This window comes from Entelurus aequoreus, linkage group LG01 (genome assembly GCF_033978785.1).
Source record: "Entelurus aequoreus isolate RoL-2023_Sb linkage group LG01, RoL_Eaeq_v1.1, whole genome shotgun sequence".
Lineage (NCBI taxonomy): Eukaryota > Metazoa > Chordata > Actinopteri > Syngnathiformes > Syngnathidae > Entelurus > Entelurus aequoreus.
In genome coordinates this window covers 58,837,898-58,851,560 of record NC_084731.1, presented here as the reverse complement: position 1 = coordinate 58,851,560, position 13,663 = coordinate 58,837,898, and the positions used below count along the sequence as shown (strand labels likewise).

Below are 13,663 nucleotides of genomic sequence, written 5' to 3'. Positions count from 1 at the left end.
GAAGAACCGGTTTTCGAACATCATCCCTACTCCCACGGCACACCAGACTGTATCTCATGGTACACTGTGTGCCGCAGCACATTGGTTGAAAAACACTTCACTAGAATTTGTTTTCAACAACTTTCCCAACAGCTGACACAACTATCTTCTAATCCCTTGTGGTAGCATAACAGTGCTTTAAACGGTGTCAAAGCTGAGTGTCCATTGACTTCAATATAGTTAAAGTTACCAATGATTGTCACACACATTAGGTGTGACGATCATTAGCTGAAGACCCTGCAGCAAAACCTTTTCTGGTATGCGGTCAGGTTTAGGCCTGCCTCAGGGAAGAGGACGTCCCTGCCATGCACAGTCCACCACAGGCACCGGTGGAGGTGCGACATGCCTAAGGCCCAGCGGCAAGACCACCTTGCTGTAATTAAAATGCATTTCTGGAGACAGTGGCTACTTTGAATAGAGCAGTTGGAGTCCAGGGAAGACTGGAGGGCAACCAGGAGAGACTGGTGGCAGCAGGATATACTGCAGAGGGCAGTGGCAGTTTCTATTCCCAAACAACAGAACGCTAAGACCATCGAGCAGTTCAGGAGCATAGCCCCACTGAATGTGGAGGGAAAAGTCTTCTTTTCTATGATGGCAAGAATAATGACTACCTACCTCATGGAGAACAACTACATTGATACCAGCTGCCAGAAAGCCGGGATTCCAGGTTTTCCTGGTTGCGTAGAGCATGCTTCTATGATTTGGGAACAGATCCAGACCACTAAGAGGGAGAAGAAAGATCTGCACGTCATATGGTTAGATCTAGCCAATGCCAATGGGTCAGTGCCACACCTGCTCGTAGACTATGCCATGGAATTCTTCTACATCCCAGATAACATCAGGACCATGATCAAGATCTACTTCCAGGACATGCACATGTGCTTTGCACTGAAGAAGGTGACCACTGGCTGGCAACAACTGGAGGTAGGGATCGCAATGAGATGCTCCATTTCCCCCATCCTCTTTGTGGCAGCTTTCGAAGTCATCCTGATCGGGGCAAGGCAGGTGGTGGGTGGTGTCCGGCTGCCCGCAGGCCAGAGGCTCCCGCCCCTAAGGAGTTATATGGACGACATCACCTGCCTGCTACGAACCGCCACATGCACATCCAGGCTACTTAAGAGGCTGGATGAGCTGATCACCTGGGCCAGGATGAAGTTCAAGCCTCAGAAGTCAAGGAGCTTCTCAATGCAAAAGGGGGAGAGAAACAACAGTCACCTTCACCGTCAGCGGAGAAGTCATCCCACGCATCGTGGATCAGCCCATCCGAAGCCTTGAAAGACTCTATACACCTAGGGCCGTATCTGACCGAAGTGCTGGCTGTCCAGAGTCGGGACCCCGGGTGGACCGCTAGCCTGTGCATCGGTTGGGGACATCTCTGCGCTGCTGACCTGTCTCCGCTCGGGACGGTTTCCTGCTGGCCCCACTATGGACTGGACTCTCGCTGATGTGTTGGATTCACTGTGGACTGGACTTTCACAATATTATGTCAGACCCACTCGACATCCATTGCTTTCGGTCTCCCCTAGAGCGGGGGTGGGGGGGTGGGGGGGGGGGGTTACCCACATATGCGGTCCTCTCCAAGGTTTCTCATAGTCATTCACACCGACGTCCCACTGGGGTGAGTTTTTCCTTGCCCGTATGTGGGCTCTGTACCGAGGATGTCGTTGTGGCTTGTGCAGCCCTTTGAGACACTTGTGATTTAGGGCTATATAAATAAACATTGATTGATTGATTGATATTTATCAAGCTTCATAGAATTACTCCTAAGAAGTCTGCTAAGAGTTGACTTAAGAGTAAAGAAATTCTTCGCTGAAAGCTGCACTTAAAAGTTAGTTATCAAGCGTCTTACTCACACTTTCAGCGAAGTGTAGGACTTTCTTAAGTTTCACACTCAGAGCTGAATTACGACATTACTATGTGCTGTAAACGGAATTTTAGGTGACGTCATTTCTGTGTCCATAGAAATGACCAATCACGGAAGGGAATCCCTTGTCTAAGAATGAATAAATATCTTAGAAATATTTAAGTGGACAATGGGAGTGTATATGTTGACAATAAACTACAAAATAATACAAAACAAACAAACAATATTGGCAATGAATCAAAAAAAAAAAGTTTCCTTTTTGTTGCACCTTTCCTGCTTCCTGCTCCCAGACCGTAGTCGAAGAGCGCAGGGGAGACACTTCTCCAGGGCCGATGTATGCTCGGGGCAACACCCTTCACTTTACCCGGCAGTGGGTCTCCACAGTGGACGACTTTAGGGCGAATGATGAGTCCGGCGATTAGTTGCAAATCTTGCTTTATTGATTGCTTGCACACAGCCAATCCAACACAAAACAAACTAGTCCCCGCCCGCACTCACGCTACCGCTCCCTCTCTTTTCTCGCCCACACACTCACTGACGTCACTCACCTCACATGCTGTCACCTACTAAAGGGCCACACACACACATATACGCTACTCTCATAACATTTTCTTTCCAATTCATTAATTAGGCAACTCATTTGAAACTGGTGTGGGTGGCTCTATATATACTAGCCCACTGCAGCCACATGCAGAAATCAACATGGAATCGAAAATTATTAAATCTGTCACAAAAATAATACCCGCTCTGTCTAAACGATACCGTTTGATCAGCTGCTGATCGTCATCAAACAAAGCCAGTACATCCTTCCGCTCCCTGAACGTTTGCGCACGTCTCTCTCGCCTCAGTGCCATCCCCTGCTGGCAACTCCTACCACTTAGGACACCTCTGAAGGTCTCTTAAATATCGTGGAGAGTAGGAGTGATTCTTAGACTAAGAAAGTCGATAAATACCTTTTATTCTTAAGTTTGAGAGTAGGGCTACATTTCGCAAATTCTCAGGACTTAAGTGTAAAATGGCACTCTTGGATGGAGCGATCCACCCATCCTATGGTCCAAGGCAGGCAGGAAGGAGAGGAAGGACCTTGTTGTTGCTGAGGTCACCAGGATTGAGCAGGAAGAGCTCGGAGTAAGGTCTGTGGCACAGGGGCAGCAGGGGAGTTGGACAACTTGGGAGGGTGTCTCGAACCGAGCAATCAGGTGGGCAGATTTCTGGAAACTGCCACAGGCTCGCCTCAGTTTCCTCATCAGGGCAACATATGACACCCTCCCGAGCCCTAAAAACCTCCACCAATGGCTTGGCATAGAGAAATCCTGCGACCTCTGCGGGACCATCAATGCCTCACTCTAGCATGTTCTGTCAGGCTGCAAAATGGCGCTGACACAGGGTCGGCTCAGATGGCAGCACGACCAAGTGCTCAGCAAGCTGGCAGAGGTGCTGGAGAAAAGTCGTCAGGAGGCAAACAACCAGAGTCCAGCAGAAAGCCAATGCAGGATCCACTTCCTAAGGCAGGGGGAACCTGCGACACACTTCAGCAAGAGACCACCCGCCAAGCTATTAACACTAGGGGCGGCGTGGAAGATGGAAGTGGACCTGGGTAGGCAGCTCCAGTTCCCACAGGAGATATGCAGCACCACCTTAAGACCAGATGTGGTGCTGTGGTCTGCAGCTCTGAAGTCAGTAGTACTGATTGAGCTGACAGTGCCATGGGAGGTGGGACTGGTAGCTGCCTACGAGAGAAAGAAGGCAAAGTATGCAGACCTGGTCACGCAGTGCAGAGAAAGTGGATGGAGGGTGAGACTGTATCCAGTGGAGGTGGAAGCCAGAAGCTTTGTGGGCAGAACAACACCACACCTGCTCAGGGCCCTGGGACTACGTGGAGCCACCCTGAGCAGATCCACCAAGGAGCTTTCAGAAGTAGCAGAGAAAACTAGCCACTGGCTCTGGCTGAAACGACGCGACAAGGCTTGGGGAGCAACATCCAAATAGGTTTTGCTGCAGGGGGTGTCAGGGAGACGTCCCTGTTCACTGTTCACTGTTCACTGGCGCCACCGGGAGATGTTCTGGGCTAAGGGGCGAAACATCAATGAGAGGTGGTCCCCAGCTGAAGACCTTGCAGCAAAACCTTTTCTGGTATGCGGTCAGGTTTAGGCCTGCCTCAGGGAAGAGGACGTCCCTGCCATGCACAGTCCACCACAGGCACCGGTGGAGGTGCGACAGGCCTAAGGCCCAGCGGCAAGACCACCTTGCTGTAATTAAAATGGTGAAATTTGTCCTCTGCATTTGACCCATCACCTTGTTCACCCCCTGGGAGGTGAGGGGAGCAGTGGGCAGCAGCGGTGCCGCGCCCGGCAATCATTTTGGTGATTTAACGCCCAATTCCAACCCTTGATGCTGAGTGCCAAGCAGGGAGGTAATGGGTCCCATTTTTATAGTCTTTGGTATGACTCGGCCGGGGTTTGAACTCACAAGCTACCGATCTCAGGGTGGAAACTCTAAGCACTAGGCCACTGAGTAGGCCTAGTGGGAGCATAAAGTAGGTTGTTCCACTGCAGCCAAACTAGACAGCCATTGGATAAATGCTCGACTTTGTCCCGCCCACGGACGCTGAGCGTCTCTGGAAGTGAATGGAAAGTAGGCTTGGCCTTGGTTGACCAGGACGCCGGGCTTCTGCATGATGATTGGAGGATCTGTCGGAGGCTGGATCTATTTTTGATTGACAGCCACATGAACATATCAACGATCTTGTAATCCAAAACAATGCCAGAGCATTTTCCAAGTTTGATTTCGTTGTTCCGAGTTACAATTCTGACGTTTTCTCTGTCAAATGTAGCATCTTTATGTCTTCAACCCTCCTTTGCCGGGTGGTTTTCACTCGAGCAAATTAATGCATGTGATTTTCATTATGCTGTGTTTATGTGAGCGTCACCAGATATTATACTTACTTTCCAAAAAATAAAAATAATAATAATAATAATGGATTAGATTTATATAGCGCTTTTATATCTACGTAATACACGACACACATCACATACAACAACGGAACACTCAGAAGTGGGCTGCAACTAACGACTATTTTGATCGTCGATTAGTCAACGATTACCTTAATGATTAGTCGAATAATAAGCGTACGCATAATTAATGGCTCTAATTTTTCCATCAACTTCTAAATGCAGCTTAAGTTATTAGTAGGCATGTGTTTACAAACAACAAAGATGACTAATTCATTCATAAATATCTATTCATAATGTAACTGTGCTGATCATTCAGTTGTTACAACATTTTAAATGATTATTAAAATGTGTCCATTTAAAACAAGGGAACGGTGCTAAAAAACAATTAACCTTGTTTATGTATTAAAAAAATAGCAGCAATGAAAACAACAAAACACAAAATTTAACTTCCTCAAAAATAAAATAATTTTGTGATGTTTAAAAAGCTGTACACTGATATATTGATTAACTCTTGGCAGTTTTAGCACTCTAATAGACTCGATGTGTCGAATTGTATCTTTGATTCATTCTTAAAATGTTGGCTATGTAATAGATTGTATGTTTAATTTTATGATACCTTACCTACACATTGGTGTGTGTGTTTTTACAGCATTACAAATTGATGTTGCTTTAAAGGCCTACTGAAATGAATTTTTTTTATTTAAACGGGAATAGCAGATCCATTCTATGTGTCATACTTGATCATTTCGCGATATTGCCATATTTTTGCTGAAAGGATTTAGTAGAGAAAATCGACGATAAAGTTCGCAACTTTTGCTCGCTTGCTGATAAAAAAAGCCTTGCCTGTACCGGAAGTATTCCTCACAATTCCCCTTTGTTTACAATGGAGCGAGAGAGATTCGGAGCGACAAAGCGACGATTACCCCATTAATTTGAGCGAGGATGAAAGATTTGTGGATGAGGAACGTTAGAGTGAAGAACTAGAGGCAGTGCAGGACGCATCTTTTTTCGCTCCGACCGTAACTTAGGTACAAGCTGGCTCATTGGATTCCACACTCTCTCCTTTTTCTATTGTGGATCACGGATTTGTATTTTAAACCACCTCGGATACTATATCCTCTTGAAAATGAGAGTCGAGCACGCGAAATGGACATTCACAGTGACTTTTATCTCCACGACAATACATCGGTGACACACTTAGCTACTGAGCTAACGTGATAGCATCGTTCTCAAATGCAGATAGAAACAAAATACATAAATCCCTGACTGGAAGGATAGACAGAAGATCAACAATACTATTAAACCATGGACATATAACTACACGGTTAATAATTCTCAGCCTGGCAAAGCTTAACAATGCTTTTGCTAACGACGCTGAAGCTAACTTAGCAACTTAGCAACCGGACACAGAGCTATGATAAAAACATTAGCGCTCCACCTACGCCAGCCAGCCCTCATCTGCTCATCAATACCCGTGCTCACCTGCGTTCCAGCGATCGACGGCGCGACGAAAGACTTCACCCGATCATCCGTGGGGTGGGCGGCTAGCATCGGCTAGGCGTCTGCTATCCAAGTAAGTAGTCCTTGTTGTGTTGCTACAGCCAGCCGCTAATACACCGATCCCACCTACAACGTTCTTCTTTGCAGCCTCCATTGTTCATTAAACAAATTGCAAAAGATTCACCAACACAGATGTCCAGAATACTGTGGAATTATGAAATGAAAACAGAGCTTTTTGTATAGGATTCTACGGGCTCTGAATACTTCCCTTGCCCTCATGACGTCACACGCATACGTCATATCCAAAGGAGTTTTTCAACCGGAAGTTTAGCGGGAAATTTAAAATTGCACTTTATAAGTTAACCCGGCCGTATTGGCATGTGTTGCAATGTTAAGATTTCATAATTGATATATAAACTATCAGACTGCGTGGTCGGTAGTAGTGGGTTTCAGTAGGCCTTTAAAAACATACTTGAATTGATGTAAACAAAGTTTAGCTGGCTGACTTTGGCTAAAATCATAGTTAAAGTTATTTTTCACACAACTTGGTCTCACTCTTGTTAGCTAGCTAGCAAGGTAGAAGCTAACACTCTTACCGAGGCTGAGTCCACATCCTCCCTCCAAATGTCCGACATCATGTCTCCGCTCTAAATGCTGGCGTATCTCAGATGTACTGCCATAAAAACAAGGTCCGCTTTGCAAAATGAGCAAAGTATTTATGTTTTTAACGAGGATAAGAGCAAATATCCTCCTTACACTTTACATGTTAGCACTGGCAATGTTTTTGCGAGTGACCCACTTCCGGCCGTAAACTAGACTATTGTCGACAAATATAATTGTCGGCAACCAGTGATGGGCAAGTTTTTTTGGAAAATGTAGTAAACTACACTACAAGTTACTCTGGATTAAATGTAGCTAAGCTACAGGTGAAGTTATTGTCAGAATAATTGTATATAATTTATCACACAACTTGTTTGCTTTGAGTTCAGGTTGCCCTGCGGCCTGTGGTTACGATCCACCGGTGCTCCAAAGCTGTCTTTGATCTTATCAAGCAAAAGGCAGACAGTTTGTAAACCTCCACTGTGTGCGATGGAATGCGCCGTAGAGGTGTCGGTGTCTCAGATCTTGGACAACCACAGGAAGGACCTTATCAGGACCCGAAATCTACAAGCAGAGAGGGGGCAAACCTGACACCGCTCCAAGCACCTTTATGTTTTAACTGTTTAAGACCCAGTGCAGCAGCTGTTTATAACCCCTCCCCTTAGAAGCAGCTGCAGCTATGTAATTAGGAAATGCCCAAATAAATGAGGAGGCGTGTGGAGCTTGTTCCTCAGAGCGGTGGGGTGACACTGACGGAGGGTGCAGGTCCACACGCGCTCTCCTCATGAGCTAAATTGAATCCTGTCTCTGTTTGATTCCTTGCTTCTTGTCTTGTTTAATAGATAATTCGGTGTTTGAACCTGACAGTTATCCCCGAAAAAAATTTTGTAATAAAACACGGCAAAAGTAGCTAGCTACATCCAAGCTACATTTAACAACATTTCTATTTATGGTCCCACATGTATAAAATCAATGTTCATGTAACGGAGAGTGTAAAAATATTACTATTAACTATCTGTCATTTAGCTGGGGACACCCTACAACTACCTCTAGGTTACCCACACCCAACTGACTGAAATTGTGGCCTTGTTTGGGTGGAGCGCGCTCAATTTTTTAAGCACCTCGTCAGCTGAGACCATTTCGAATTTGAAACCAACTCTATGTATTTAGTTTGCCTTTTCTTTGGTCCACCCCTATAATGTTATTCATGTTCGCTACTTACAGTAAAAAAAACAGCATCTATCTATATCTTGACAAAAAAACTTGTGTGTTTTTTGGGAACAGTTGCTAACAGTTATGTGCAGTAAAAATTTTCATGAATTAACCTGAATGTGCGTCCCTAAATTTGTGTTCCACGTCTTAGATAAAGAGAGCAGTTAGGATTTTGCTTTACAGAGTAAACAACTAAAATCTAAGGTTTTGGGCATTGTTTTCTCTAAACGCATAGATTTGTCTAAATATGGCCAATGACACGCATTATTGTGGGTTTCCTGCACGTCGTCTTCATCACCAAAGGAAAAATCTTTGTCAAGTATGTTTCTTTTTTTTTGAATGGTCAGCTTGAAGCGTCCGTCTGTCTCCTACTCCCTCGTCGTCATGTGACCTGAGTGTCTGTTATGATTACTTACTACTTTCGATGACCCGCCTTATCTTGCCTCTGATTGGCCAGTCCGTAATTAAAATTAGCTGTGACATATCAAGCTTTCTTTCCTTAATTCAGAAGGGAGACAGGAGGACATTAGCAACTCTAGCATAGCTATGCGAGCTACCTTGCTAACATTACACGCGCATTTTAACGGCAACATCAAGTTAGCCTTTTACCCAAACCAACCCAAAAGGATCAAACTCAAAGCTACCACGTCTGTTGACTATTGGCAGAGCTCCATTTTATTTTAAGCCATTTTTTCTCCCAAATAATTTGCGGGTGCTTATACGGGGTGGGTTCCTCTAGCGAGAGGCGGGTGATTACTTCCAGTAGAAATGGGACTTTTAGACCTGACTTATGCCTGGTTCACACCAACGGCGCTTGCCACGCTTTAAAGCGGCGAGCAAAGCGCCGTCATTTTTGTCAATTTTTCCACGAATATCCCGATCTCTGAAGTAATGTTATGCTTTGATACGCTCTGATACGCTCTGATACGAATTAGTTGCCGCTTTGTTACCGTTCCTCACGCTTTGATCCCGCTTTGATACGCTTTAAATCCCGCTTTGATACGTTTTATTACGCTTTATTGAACTTTATTACGCTTTGATGCGATCCTGACGCTTTAAATCAGGATCTGACACGATTATCAAGCTCTGTTGTGCATTGTTACAACAAAAATTTAAAAAAAAAGTGAAAAACTCATTATACTGTTTTCCACACATTTTTTATATTCATTTATTTATCTTTTTTTCCCGTTATATTATGTTTTATATCTTCTTTTCTTTTATTTTTGTCATCTTAATAAATATCTATCTTTCATTTATTATGCTAGTTGAAAATAATAAAAGGCAATTATCCGCCCATTTTTTATATTCATTTATTTTTCCAATTTCTCTTTTTTTTCGTTATATTATGTTTTATATCTTCATTTCTTTTCTTTTTGTCATCTTAATAAATATCTATCTTTCATTTCTTATGCTAGTTGAAAATAATAAAAGGCAATTATCCACACATTTTTTATATTCATTTATTTTTTCAATTTCTCTTTTTTTTCCGTTATATTATGTTTTATATCTTCATTTCTTTTATTTTTGTCATCTTAATAAATATCTATCTTTCATTTCTTATGCTAGTTGAAAATAATAAAAGGCAATTATCCACACATTTTTTATATTCATTTATTTTTTCAATTTCTCTTTTTTTTCCGTTATATTATGTTTTATATCTTCATTTCTTTTATTTTTGTCATCTTAATAAATATCTATCTTTCATTTCTTATGCTAGTTGAAAATAATAAAAGGCATTTCTTTTATAAAACGTAACATTTTGTCTTTATTATTAACATTTTCATACAGTGTATGTGTACTGTATTATACCTGTAGGATCAGTGCCAGAGTTTGGTCCGCATTGCCGGCAGTAAGTCGGACACGTTTCCAGTGAGGGTTGGACTCCGCCAAGGCTGCCCTTTGTCACCGATTCTGTTCATAACTTTTATGGACAGAATTTCTAGGCGCAGTCAAGGCGTTGAGGGGATCCGGTTTGGTGGCTGCAGGATTAGGTCTCTGCTTTTTGCAGATGATGTGGTCCTGATGGCTTCATCTGGCCAGGATCTTCAGCTCTCGCTGGATCGGTTCGCAGCTGAGTGTGAAGCGACTGGGATGAGAATCAGCACCTCCAAGTCCGAATCCATGGTTCTCGCCCGGAAAAGGGTGGAGTGCCATCTCCGGGTTGCGGAGGAGACCCTGCCCCAAGTGGAGGAGTTCAAGTACCTCGGAGTCTTGTTCACGAGTGGGGGAAGAGTGGATCGTGAGATCGACAGGCGGATCGGTGCGGCGTCTTCAGTAATGCGGACGCTGTATCGATCCGTTGTGGTGAAGAAGGAGCTGAGCCGGAAGGCAAAGCTCTCAATTTACCGGTCGATCTACGTTCCCATCCTCACCTATGGTCATGAGCTTTGGGTTATGACCGAAAGGACAAGATCACGGGTACAAGCGGCCGAAATGAGTTTCCTCCGCCGGGTGGCGGGGCTCTCCCTTAGAGATAGGGTGAGAAGCTCTGCCATCCAGGGGGAGCTCAAAGTAAAGCCGCTGCTCCTCCACATCGAGAGGAGCCAGATGAGGTGGTTCGGGCATCTGGTCAGGATGCCACCCGAACGCCTCCCTAGGGAGGTGTTTAGGGCATGTCCGACCGGTAGGAGGCCACGGGGAAGACCCAGGACACGTTGGGAAGACTATGTCTCCCGGCTGGCCTGGGAACGCCTCGGGATCCCCCGGGAGGAGTTGGACGAAGTGGCTGGGGAGAGGGAAGTCTGGGCTTCCCTGCTTAAGCTGCTGCCCCCGCGACCCGACCTCGGATAAGCGGAAGAAGATGGATGGATGTATGGATGGATTTTCATACAGAAAAATTATAGACAGTAATGTCAAACTGCAACATCAAACAGCAAACTCTAACAGAAGTACAGAAACAATGATCATCGTATAAAAAAGGCAATGATGCAAAAGAGAATGGTTTTGTAATCCTGTGTTGGTTTTACATAAAAGTTTCAATGTCACTAGTCAATCTCACGGTCACTTCCTATTTGTAGGGGTCCGCACTTTGAACCAAGATCTGTTAAGCTTTCCTACGCTTTTAGTCAAGTTTTGCTGAGCTTTGTCACGCTTTTTCAGGATTTCATATGCTCTCGGCACTTTATTCCATTCTTGACAGAGCGCAGAATTTTTTTAAACCGTTTAAAAAATTTTGGCGAACTTGCCGCATGTCCCGCTTCACAACAAGCTTTCCCACGATCCATTAGGACCCTCACGCTTTAATCAAGCTTTGTTACGCTATAACGCCGCTTTGCATGCCGCTTTGCATGCCGCTTTGCATGCCGCTTTAAAGCGCCGTCAAAGCGCCGTCAAAGCGCCGTCAAAGCGCCGTTGGTGTGAACCTAGCATTAGTGTTGTCCCGATATCAATATTTTGGTACCGGTACCAAAATGTATTTAGATACTTTTCTGTACTTTTCTAAGTAAAGGGACCACAGAAAATTGCTTTATTGGCTTTATTTGAACGAAAAATCCTAGGGTACATTAAACATGTTTATTATTGCAGGTTTGTCCTTAAATAAAATAGTAAACATACTAGACAACTTGTCTTTTAGTAATAAGTAAACAAACAAAGACTCATAATTTAGCTGCTGACGTATGCAGTAACATATTGTGTCATTTATAATCTATTATTTTGTCAAAATTATTAAGGACAAGTGGTAGAAAATTAATTATTAATCTACTTGTTCATTTACTGTTACCATCTGATTACTTTCTGTTTTAACATGTTTTATCTACACTTCTGTTCAAATGTAATAATCACTTATTCTTCTGTTGTTTGACACTTTACATTCGTTTTGGATGATACCACAAATTTAGGTATCAATCCGATACCAAGTAGTTACAGAATCATACATTGGTCATATTCAAAGTCCTCATGTGTCCAGGGACATATTTCCTGAGTTTATAAACATAATATAAATTTAAAAAAAGTAAAGAAGATTTAGTGATGCTAAACTACATCGATGTAATCATAGTGGTATCGACTAGATACGCTCCTGGATGTGGATGTTAGGTGTAGATCCACCCATAGCGTTTGTTTACACTGACGCCGGTGAGCTACGGTGATGTAGTGAAGCGTGTTTAGCTATTCCTCATACTTATAAGGAACATACTTTATTTGTCGCCATGGAGGCGAGGATTAGTGATTTAGAAATAGCTAAAACATTGCCGACTGCGGATGGATGTTAGCCGCTAGCTAGCTAACCATGTCTTAAAGCACCTCTTCCTGAGGGTGTTTCAGTGTTATAACTTCACCTTTATCTTTAGTTTTTAGGCCGAAATGCGTCCGTTCTCCCTTTTCTGTCTACACACTGTGTCTGCTTGTAAGTACTCAGTGATTGTGCGCTGCAGAACATGCTTGTCTGCTCGTAAACCAGCAATGACACGAGATGACGACGACGGGGGGCGGGGGTGGGGCGGTATAGTACCGAATATGATTAATTAGTATCGCGGTACTATACTAATACCGGTATACCGTATAACCCTAACCCGACTTAAGCAGATTTCCCCGATAGTTCTTAGAGGACAGTTTAGTGTTGTTTCACTCACAACTTCACGCGGCAAAACTTCTTCCTGTTTACATTCTTGCAGCCAATAAGAGAACAACGAACAGCAAGTGTCAAACTTTGTTCCTGTGTTGATCTTCTGAACTCACCCTGAAGTAGCGGTACCGCTCGCCACACGTTGACCGGGCCTTGGCTGCAGAACTGACCGATGGCACTTTCCAGGAAGTAAAGAGGAATGCCGCACAAAAGCAGCGTGATCAAATAGGCAATGACAAAGGCTCCTGTTCGGAAAGGGAATAAGCAAACATGATTGACACTTTTTTGCCAACATCGGTAATGCACTGAGACATGTTTACCTCCTCCGTTCTTATAAGTTAAGTATGGAAACCTCCAAATATTTCCCAAACCAACAGCGTAACCCATCATGGAGAGCACGTATTCTGTCTTGTTGGTCCAGTTCGCACGTTCATGAACTTCTTGGCCTTTGACCCCAGGAGTGTCCTGCACACAGGAGGTATGCATGCAAAGTTGAAACAATCGGAATACGAATATATACAACACGACCAAAGTATGTAAAGTCATACTCACCAGCCTTGAGACCTCAGAATTATAAAGATATTCAAGAGGGTTCATTTATTTGACAAACAAAAAGCCAATCCATAGTCACCAAGTAAAATAAAGTAACAAAGGAAGTAGCTGTCCACAGTAACTGTGCAAATGGTGGTTGGTGGTGTTCAATAAATACAATAAACAACAGAAAATAAAATAAAAAACAGAACAGAGGAGGTGGTGGTGGACACCACCTGTCTCCTACATACAAGACTGTCCTTTCAACCATTCCTAAAAGACTCAGCAATTTAGCCTCAAACAAATAACAGGAGGTAGAAACATTCTGCTCACAGGTGACCAGAATGCCATTTGTGACATTTGTTTACAACTGAATGGAATGCTAACACGGAGGATTTT

At 43.8% G+C, this 13,663-nt stretch overlaps 1 protein-coding gene across 1 annotated transcript in view; it reads right to left on the bottom strand.

Annotated features, from left to right (window-relative positions):
- LOC133646342 (sodium- and chloride-dependent neutral and basic amino acid transporter B(0+)-like) overlaps positions 1-13,330 on the bottom strand; it is a 68,789-nt gene extending 55,459 nt beyond the window's left edge. Inside the window, exons 1-3 of the mRNA XM_062041637.1 lie at positions 13,286-13,330; positions 13,054-13,198; positions 12,847-12,978 (exon numbers count right to left, since the gene is read on the bottom strand). Of these exons, the coding sequence (XP_061897621.1) occupies positions 12,847-12,978; positions 13,054-13,198; positions 13,286-13,330 (322 nt within the window). The remainder of the gene's footprint in view (positions 1-12,846; positions 12,979-13,053; positions 13,199-13,285) is intronic.
- Positions 13,331-13,663: the final 333 nt, after the last annotated feature.